Source organism: Phaseolus vulgaris, chromosome 1, assembly GCF_051622355.1.
Source record: "Phaseolus vulgaris cultivar YP4 chromosome 1, ASM5162235v1, whole genome shotgun sequence".
NCBI lineage: Eukaryota > Viridiplantae > Streptophyta > Magnoliopsida > Fabales > Fabaceae > Phaseolus > Phaseolus vulgaris.
Window position 1 is genome coordinate 24,518,135 of NC_143498.1, and position 10,747 is coordinate 24,528,881.

Sequence of the window (10,747 nt, forward strand, 5' to 3'; positions counted from 1 at the left end):
TTTATAATTAAATTAATAACTTCAATTTCTTTAGTTAAGAATCACATTCTTAAAATATTAAATTCTTCAATAATATTACATTTCATTTCATTTATAATTATTTTAAACATATTTAATTAAAAATAAATATAAATGTAAGTAATAAAAAATTAACATAAATAATAATATATTGTTTAATTTGATTAAATTTTGTATTTAATTATATAAAAATAAAAAAAATAAAAAATGCTGATAGCGACCGCTAGTTTCTATAAGGATTTTATAGTTTTGGTAAGAGTTGTAGTCTTAGAGCACTCTTCTTTCACCGATATTCAGCCACCAACTGACCTTAGCCCTCTCTTTTTTTTTTTGAATTAAATGATGAAATTATGTAAAATTTGAATTGAGTTGTGATATAGAAGAGGAAGTAGTAGCACATTACATTTCATGGCTTGCGATTCTTCCCCTCACGGCCGCGTGCATCAGTTTGTGTCAGAGGGCACAGAATCAAAGCCTTGTGACGCGAAATCAGCAGAATCGGTGACCCTTTTGATTAAGCACCTACCAGAAGCCATTCCTCATGACACCCTTTCTCGAATCTTCGCAAATTTCGGTGCTTTCTTGGTGCGCCCTTGCTCTAGTGCCAGGTATGTAACTGCCAAAGGTTTCTATTTTCCCACTGCTTTTGCAATTTGAAGGTCTTGGGTGTTTGAATATGACCATGGTTAACTCTTTAATGAATATTGTGCTGCCATGTCAATTTTGCAGTTTGCTTACAGTGTTAAAAGTATTTCCCATATTTATTTGTTTCTTTTAAATTAGACTTAACTAGATGGAAAGAATAAATATACACTTAACTCTTGCAATCTTTTGAATGTTCCTTCAATTATCAAGAATCTGATTAGTGTAAGCAAGTTTGCACACGATAATAATATTTATTTTGAATTCTTTCCTCACCATTGTTTTGTAAAATCTCAGGAATCCAATTACATTCTTCTTCATGGATGTGTTGGTTCTGATGGCCTGTTACAGTTTTCAAGTCTCCTGTTTACGCCTAAACATTTTTATGTTTGTTCTATTAACTCTTGTAATAATGCTACAGTTTCCAATATTTGTACTACTAGCAGTGCTTATATTTGGCATCTTAATTAGGACATCCTAATATCAATGTTATACGCATGCTCTTCAAAATTGTAATATACCCTTTTCTAATAATAGTTTTATTCCTGTCTGTACATATACAGAGAGAAGAAAGCAGGAAAGTCACGCTAAGTATGTACTTTTAGTTTGGGAGTCTAAAAGAAGGACCATTTCTTCTCTGAAGAGCCTTTTCTCTTCGGATTAGAAGGGTTTTTATTTTGTAATGATTGGTACATTTTCAATCAATAAGATATTGTCAGCTTATCTTAAACTGGGTTCCTATCACAAACTTACTGTGCTACTTGAATCTCGGTTTTGTCATTGGTGATGTTTTTTTCAAGTCATCCATACACGTTCTTTATTTAATGACATGGAAGAATTGAATGATATTTGGCTATTTTATTACTTTTGTTCCAATTTATTTGTGCTTATGACATTGCCAAATGATGCTTTATCTTAATTTGATATAATCATATAATGCAGGTTGAACAATTGTGCTTTTGTGGATTTTAAAAATGAGATGGTGGCATCTCAAGCACAACGTCAACTAAATGGGTATTATTAATTTAACCTTTTGCATTTTTTTTCATATTTGAAGAGACAGCCTTGGCATATATTTTTCTTGTTTGGTTTTACATTGTTGTAATCTATTTTTATATCTTTTGGAATTGGTTCCTGATTTTGAAACACTATGAAGAAAACTTGATATTTGTTTTAAATAATTGTATCTGTTTACTTTGGGTTGATCAGGTTGAGATTTCTTGGTAAAGTCTTGTCAGCAGAGAGAGCGAGTAAGTTAACTAGTAATGGTGAAAATAGTAGCGGTGATCTGCTGGGTAAGGACTCTAAAACATCAATGCAGAGGAATGCAAATGTAAGCAAACTTGTTGATGGAGATACAAAATCAAGAGGCCTCCCTATTCCCGAGCCAATTGCTGATAGACTTGGTGTCCATTATCCCTTTCCTCCTCTACTTGAGTATGCTGCTTCTTCTTATTTGATGCTCTTGTTAGTATTTGTTGCTTTATCGCAAAAAGGGATGCCAGGTGCCAACCGGCACACAAATATGATAAATAATTTAACAAAATTGAATGAATGGATTAATGAGAATAAAATGAAAGAAAACTACGGTTATATGCTACCGAGGTTGATGTAGTATAGTCTAGAATCAATTTGAAAGATTTATTGTGAGAATTTTGTCCAACTGAGATTTATTGGTGTAATCTCATTGTAACCCATTTTACTTCACAACGATCTTCTTTCAAGCATAAATTTCTTGAATATAGAACATTTTTAAGAATAAGCAGTTTATCTATATGTTCTCCATTTTCCTCTGAATTTGTCTGCTCTACCTTTATTTCACTTAGAATTGTTATGTCTGAGTGTTTTTTTTATTGCATGGGATTCAATAATAACTTACTAGGAAAAACAAAATGTCATTGTAAACTGCAATACTTTCAATGTGTACAATTCTTCTTTTCTTTTGTTTATGATATCAAAGATCTAGATTCTGTGATTATCTTGCCTTTTCATTTTCATAGCTTTTGGAATTGACCATTTGGAGTGAAATAAAGTTAGTTTTTAGTGGTATGCTGCTAAATAAATAAAGAAATAAATGAAATACATTTGAGATTGTTAAATATCTTAACTAATACTATTATGTGTCCTAATATTAATCAAGGATGGTATGGTATTTTGCATGATGATAAGTTTGTATGTAATCTAACTCAACTTGTTTCCCAGGTATGCTTACCCTCCACCTGATGGAAATATATTAACGAATATTGTGAATGCTCTAATTGCTGTTCCCCGCTTTTACACTCAGGTTGTTCCAGCACTGGTTGAGACCTCTATGATTGATTGGTTCCTATTTCAATCATCTGTAACCTTTTTCTGTCAGCTTGTTTTGTACGGATCTGACCTCAAATAGTAATCATATTGATTGTACCTCTCTAATGCAGGTTCTACACTTGATGAACAAAATGAACATCCCTGCTCCATTTCGTATGGCACTGCCCACACCTCCATTACCTCCAGAGGTACCAGTACCACCTCCTCCTACTGTAACTATAAATCCTCAGTGTGCAGATCTGTCCAGTGGTGAATCGGAGATGGAATCTTCGGATGAGGTAACTTCTTCACTGCTTTCAGTATTGCTAACATCCTTTATAATTGCACGTACAGGTTGCCTAAATATTTCAGAATTGGTATAAAACATTTATGTTCTTTTTTGTTTTCATCCCTTCTCAAGTTTAATGTATCTTTTAAGGTAATATTTCATAGAAATTTCCTTTTGTACCACTTCGCAATGTTCTTATGCTGTAGTTTCCTGTTGTCGTTCAGTTTGAAAACGCTTTTTTAAACATAAATGATTTTAATTGAATATCAAACTATAAAATATGAAGCGATTAGGGGATATCTTTTTCCTATCTCTTTAGTCATTTAAAAAAAAATTAATAACAAGCTTATAGGAGTACGAAGCAAGCACAAAAAAGTCTGGACAAAAGCGTGCCAGGCGTAGGACCATTGTTGGCCCTGCTATTGATAAAGGTGTGGCTCATGAGTCCGTTGGAGTAAAACCATCCACCTTGGTTCCAAAAGAATTCCCTGTGATAAAAAAGAACCATGTGTTAAAGGTATTTCTTTCTTAGAGTTTGGTTTCTGGAAAACTATTAACAATGATTTTATCATTTTATTTTAGGTTTTCATTTTGATTTACAGATCAACATTGTCCCCAAAGCAAAACTAAATAAACATACAGATGATGAGACAACACAAGAGTTACAAGAGCCAGAAAAAGATGCTCCAGATCCTAACAAATTTTTGACTCCAGATGAATTAGAGAGAGGAAAGTTGCCTCCTGAGGAAATCTTATCCCTTCCAATGTTTAAGGTACTGATAAAAATATCTGTGTTTACTGTTCCATTCCAGTACTACATGTGCAACAGAAAGAAGCAAGCTTTACACCACTTTGGAAATCTAACATTTACCATGTAGTCCAAGTTATTTCCCAATTTAGTCTCTGCTGGGTGATTTAAGAACAATTGTGTGACTGAGGACTAACTGTGGGATATAAATAAGAACAATTTGCTTCAAAGATCTTGAAACAGAACACAATATACTTGTCTTAAGGAATTTGTTCTGTTGCTGGATATGTAATATATATCACAAGTTCACTATGTCTTTTCTTGCACATAAGTTGAATTTTTTAATTTTGACTAGTTATTCACCAAAATATTTGCAGAGCATGAGTTGGTCTAATAGAAGGCTAGATGTAGTTATATCTAATTAAATGTACGGCTTGTTTGGATTGGAATAGTTCGTTTCCACTGCATGTCTTCACAAACAATTATAAAAGAATTTAATGACCATACAGTGACAACATAAAACTGTTTTAGATATTCATGTAATCACAAATCACCGTTGGTGTTACTTTTAAGGTAATTATTGTTAAAGTCAACAAACTTACCATATATGGCTTGTGATTGGAATGACAGTGTAAAACTATTTTGCATTGTTGGTGCATATGCCTTTTTTTTCTAAATAAAAAGGCCATCTTGCTCTCATTTTGTTTCACTGTTTCCACCACTTCCTGTACAAATATTAGAAAAAAAGAAACAAAATTAGAAAAAAGGTGACAATTTTGTAATTGTATGCGAAAACAGGGAATATAAACAGAAAGTCCCAAAATATGTTATCGGATTATTTTTAATTAGTTGATTACCTGAAACCAAAGGCAATTTGAAATTACTTTGCACTTGCTTGGTTGAGCAGGTGAGCAAAGATTTAGATATTGTTTAGCTTTGAAAAGTATCCTATCTCACCAATTTAGAGAGCTTGCACTTTTGACAAATAAATTTAGGAGTAGCTTGGATTTCCCAGTCGTGATCTTTTAGAAGCTCCTTTTAGCTAGTTTTTGTGTGCAATAAACTTGTATTGGTTTAATCTTAAGTGAGGAGCCTTACTGCTAGGCTGTTATCCTTTTACATAATCTTAAGTCTCATCACAGCCCATGGTCAATCATAAGATTTTCATCATCAGTGGGTACTGATACTGAATTTTGGATGATGAAGTGATTAAACTAAGGGAACGTTGACTCTACTATTCTCTAAATGCCCGTGTTGTCCAACGGTTCCTCTTTCCTTAAGAGCAACTACTTTGTATGGTAATATTTATGCATATAAATATTTTATATAAGCTACAGAACTGATATCATTCCAGAGACCATGAACAGACTCCTGAAAAAAAAAGAGAAAAGAAAGAAAAAACAATACTGGAGGAACTTTGAGGGCCTGCTTCCTTCCACTCCAAAACTAACCTTACTTTTTTCTTCTCCTTTCTCAACCACCACTACCCTTTAAACTACCCTCCCTGCTGAATTCTCATTCTCTTTCTACCACCAATCCATTTCATTAAGCTGCACGCTCGAATGATCTTCTTGATTTCCTCCTGACCCTTGAGGCACAATTCTCTGGTTCTCACCTTATTTCTACTACAGTATAATGACTTCTGAAAGATTGATCTAGAAATAATTTATTAGAGCTTCCATGGTGTACACATGCCTCTTTATGGGACTTTTTTTAACTGATGGATTGTGTTGTACAGAACTATACAGCTGGAAATCCTGCTCCTGTGTTGTATGTTAAGAATTTGGCAAAAGATGTGACTGCTGATGATTTCTATTATATATTTGGTAAGCTCCCAAGACTTTTACTGGATTCAGGTCTTGTTTAATACTTGTCACATGCAATTTGAATGTTTTACAATCCAAAAAAGAAACATAATGAATTAATAAAATTAAATATTTTGAGATTTTCATAATATATTGTATGGATGTTACCTCCACAGTTTACCTTATTTTACCTTTATTGCTACAGGGTCCTTGTTTGGAAGTGTTGAGGCTGCTAAGTCTGGTCTTCAAGTCAAACTAATGCAGGTAGGACATTCACATTCCATAACCAACTTTAATCTGTTGAGGCTATGCAAATATAGCTCCAAAATAAATATTTTCTATTTGTTATATCATCCAGTTGATTAACATGCCAGTTTGGGGTTACATGATTGAGTGCTGACTCAACTAACTTTCATTTATATCCCCATGAAATTCTTGTAGTAGCATATCTGTGAGACTGAAATTAATAGCAAGTTTTCAATTTCAGGAAGGACGAATGAGGGGTCAAGCATTTCTGACATTCCCCTCTATTGAATTGGCTCATCTTGCTCTGGTATGTTTCTCACAGGAGATTGGTTGTGTTCTTTTTAATTGTTTTAATCAAGACGATTTTGGTTTCAGATTTTTATTTCCTTTAGAATTGCAGTTTCGTTTCTCTTTGTTACAAAATTCTTGCAGTTTTTTTTGTTGATTGTTACTGTAGTATGTAGAGTTTGACATGCTAATAATATTGGTAATTTTGAATAACTGTCTCAAGTTTTTCATCAAGTTATCTTCTTGTTTGTATTAGTAATGGTTTATATTTCATATTACCATTTTGCAGAATCGGGTGAATGGATATGTATTAAAAGGAAAGCCAATGATTATACAATTTGGTCGAAATCCCGCTGCTGCTAAGGCTTGATTTAGTGCATTTATTGTATAACAGATGACTAATTACGCATTGTTAATTCACTCATGGGGAGTGGACTCTGCACTAAGCACTGAGACCACAGCATTCAGCAATGCTAGTGATATGAATGCTAGCATGTATATTCTCCTTGGGTTTATGGAAACTATGTGAATGAAGACTTCGCATTGTTGTCAATAGGGGTTGTAAAAGGCAGACCAACGTCATTGTATATGCAGACCAAAGTTGGCAATGGTTTATTAAATATATAATTTATTGGTTCATTTTTTTGCTCCAGAAGCAAAAGTATTGGGAGCTTGGATCTAGAAAATGTTGCAGAATTATGGTTGACAACGATATGACATGGCTCTGAAAACGTGGATATGCATCAGGTCTGTAAAAAATTTAGTTATGCAGCTTGCCATTGCCAAATACCATCATTCCTATAAGGGGATATATACATGTATCACATTGTTTTTTGTAATGTCTAAAAGAAACAATGGACTAAAATATCTAATTGAATGGTTTGATTTTTATTTACTCAAACAAAATCAGTTACAATAATTTATTTATAGCTACTCTATAACAGAGAAGGTTAGTCTTGGCTAACTGCTCTAACAGGGTTAATATACCCTTCCTCAATTCTAATCGGATAGAAGAATAGTTTTGGTGTTTTCTTCTTGCACCTGACAATAGGGTATTTCTTGATCCTCTTGGAAACAAAAACAAAATTTACTTCGGAATTTGTATGTCTAATAGCTTTAACAACATTGAACAAAGAACGAATAATGGTTGAACCACCAAGGATGGATCTTTATGCTTAAGATTGTGAAATCAATAAATTTTATCAGCACCAACAATTCCTTAAAAAGGACTTTATTTGTTCCTTAAGATTTAACAAAACACATATGAGGGTGAAACTCAAAGAAAATGGAGTTATCTTTGGCAAATTGACTAGTTTTCAGTAATAGAAAGAAAATGTAACAAAATGTTAAGTTTAAAAGTTATATCTGTAGCAATATGTGATGTAAATGAGAGGAAACAACACTAATATGTGTAGCAAACCTGTACCATTTTTTATGAAAGTTTGATCCGGATTAACAAAATGACTTAATTGTTGAATATTGTGGGGTTCCCCCACTCATATGTGCTAAAACGCTCTCAAAAACTTTTTCTGACCCTAAAGCTTTGTAGAAGAATATTACTGTATACATATAGCAAACTACAAAAGAGTACTTATATTTGTATATGTCATAAGACGTTAACACTCTTAAGTGAGCAAACACTTGTGATCTCTATGATCGCATCTTTAATCAAACTTTGTTTAATTAGGAGTGGTTGATGTCCAAACAATACTTAGTGAGCTTAGCCGTGATTGGTTATTGATTCAACCCAATTAGATAACCAAGGACACAACAGACACTTCACAATTAAGTCAATCATCTCAGCATCCAAGACAAGTGATAACCAAAATTAAAAGACAAGCATGATATCATAAAGAGGAATGGAATGGATGATGCAAAAAGAAAGATAAAAAGAGGAAGGGATGAATAAAGCTTATGAAAGAAGGTTGTCACGCCACTTGGAGAATGAGGTACTCCAAGATGAGTGGTGAAGGAGCCGCCACATAAGGTGTTGCACACTCAAGATAAGACTCAAGAACTTTAGGAGACAAAACTCACTAATAACTCAAGCAGAACTTATTTTCTATTCAATTTCAATTGTATGAAATACATGAGACAAGACACTCTATTTATAAGAGAGTGTCTTGGAGAACAAGATAAAGGGGTAGGAGCGTCATTCGTGAGAAACCTTCTAGAAGGTAGGTCAAAGAAACCCTAAACTTAGAAGCACTTGTCATGAAAGATGGGCTTGGCACAAGCCCAATTTATGCTAAGTACACCCCAATTTATGCTAAGTGAACCCTATTCTAGCTTATTCTTCTATTTGGACCCCCAAAGTGAGCCCAATTTATTTACATAAACTTGTCTTTTAAAAAGACTAGAAAGAAAAACATGTGATGCTCTAGCCTATGTCTAGTTCTTCTTATGGTGAGGTCCTTCTGAAGTTTGATGGTGCCTTGTCTTGGATGCTGAGATGAATGACTTAATTGTGAAGTGTCTGTTGTGTCCTTGGTTTTCTCCTTATCTAATTGAGTTGTATCATGCCCCCCCAAGTTGGAAAGAATTTGACCTCGAATTTAGAATTCTTGTAAATAACATAGTTAGTTTGTTCACAAAGAAGATAAAAACATTTCTAGAAATGGTTTGTGAATCAAACTTATGTTCATGAAGCTTTGGGAGTTTGCATGGATGAGTTCTAGATACAAGCCATGTTTGTAGAGAATGTTTAGGGAAGATTTGATTGGTTTGTCAAAATCCTCTTAGAAGGTAAGAACCTTTAGGAGGTTTTTGAATGTCATCCTAAACTTCTTTATCAAAGATGTCAAGTATTTAGAATGAATTGGTAATGAAAAAGATAATGAAGAAGAATACCTTAGAGGTGCAGTTTGTGTTTCTGTACGGGTCCACCATGTAAAATCTTTCTATCATATTGCCAAGGCCTTCCCAAAAGCACATGTGTGGCTTCCATTGGCACAACATCACATAAAACTTTATCTTTATATTTTCCAATGGCAAATGTTATGAGGACTTGTTTATTAACCATCATTTCACCCTCTTCACTAAACCATTGTAATTTGTAGGGCTTTGTATGAAAGATGGTGGGTAATCCAAGTTTTTCCACCACTCTTGTACTTGTCACATTTGTACAACCACCCTCATCAATTATCAAGGAACATAATTTGTCATTAATAAGGCACCCGGTATGGAAAATATTTTCCCTTTGACTTTCATCAAAAGGTTTTTGAAGTTACCCAAACATACATCTTATTACTAACAAATTACCTTCACATGGTATTTCACACTCGTCCTCACTACGGGTTTTTAAAGAGGAAGGGGAGCTAGCTCAAGATGATTGGGAACTATGGTCACTCACGACTACCCCCTTTAACCATCATTGTTCTTTTACTTGGGCAATTAGCAACAATGTGCCCAAAATCTAAACATTTAAAGCATTTTTTACTTGAAGTTTTGGTGGGTGATTTAGGAGTAGAAGGTTTATCTCAATAATTTTTATATTGTGGGGTGGTTTCTTTTGAGAAATTGGAAGAAGAGTCTTGGTTTTAAAATTTGTGTTTGTCCTTCCAAGATGATTAAAAGCCATCATTATGAGTATTTTTAAAAGAATTTCTCTTCAAAACACGTGATTCAACCTTGATGGCTAGGTGAACCAATTTTTCCAAAGAAGTATACTCATATAATTCCACAACATCTTGTATTTCTCGCCGTAACCTACTCTAAAATCTAACAACATTTGACTCTTTACTTTCATGCATATTAATTTTTAGTCAATGTTAATTCTAAATCTTTGAAATACTCGTCTACACTCCTGGATCCTTGATGAAGTCGTTGGATCTTCAACAAAAGTTCCTTCCTATAATGAGGAGGAATAAATCGTGTGCGCACGTATAATTTTAAATCATTCCAAGAGACCATGACTGCCCTCTTGTTTAGCCCAATATCCATTATAGTTTGATCTCACCATTGCATGGCATAATCCTCAAATTCTAGGAAAGCTAACTTAACCTTTTGGTCCTCTTCAATGTCATACACATTAAATATTTGTTCTACTTTAGCTTCCCATCCTAGATAAACGTTTGGGTCACTATCCCCATTAAAACTAGGTAATTTTACCAAAGGAATGGACTTCTTTTGTTGATGTTGGTGTTGATGACGCCTAGCTTCAAAATTTTCACTCTCCAATCTTCTTCTTCTTGACTTCCATACTGTATGTAATGTCTAGTAGCTCTTCTAGGCTCACATCTCCTTTCCCTGACTTGTCTCTCATGGGTGTCTTCAAGGCATTGCATCATTTCTACCAATTGTCTCATGTCTTCCTCCTTTTGAACCAAGCTCCTCTTGGCCTCTTCAAGTTCCACCAAAAGGTGTGCCTTTTGAGGAGAAAGTGGTTTGGAAGATTCCCCTGAGGATAAATGATGCATATTT

At 33.9% G+C, this 10,747-nt stretch overlaps 1 protein-coding gene across 1 annotated transcript; it reads left to right on the forward strand.

Annotated features, from left to right (window-relative positions):
* The first annotated feature begins 236 nt into the window (after positions 1-236).
* On the forward strand, positions 237-7,231 carry LOC137813755 (RNA-binding (RRM/RBD/RNP motifs) family protein). Its single transcript, XM_068616170.2, has 11 exons — positions 237-626; positions 1,603-1,674; positions 1,870-2,097; positions 2,863-2,944; positions 3,081-3,248; positions 3,591-3,755; positions 3,841-4,011; positions 5,725-5,812; positions 5,997-6,055; positions 6,279-6,344; positions 6,615-7,231. The coding sequence occupies exons 1-11, from the start codon at positions 427-429 to the stop codon at positions 6,693-6,695; spliced, it is 1,380 nt and encodes a 459-aa protein (XP_068472271.1). The 5' UTR covers positions 237-426; the 3' UTR covers positions 6,696-7,231.
* The last annotated feature ends 3,516 nt before the right edge of the window (positions 7,232-10,747 follow it).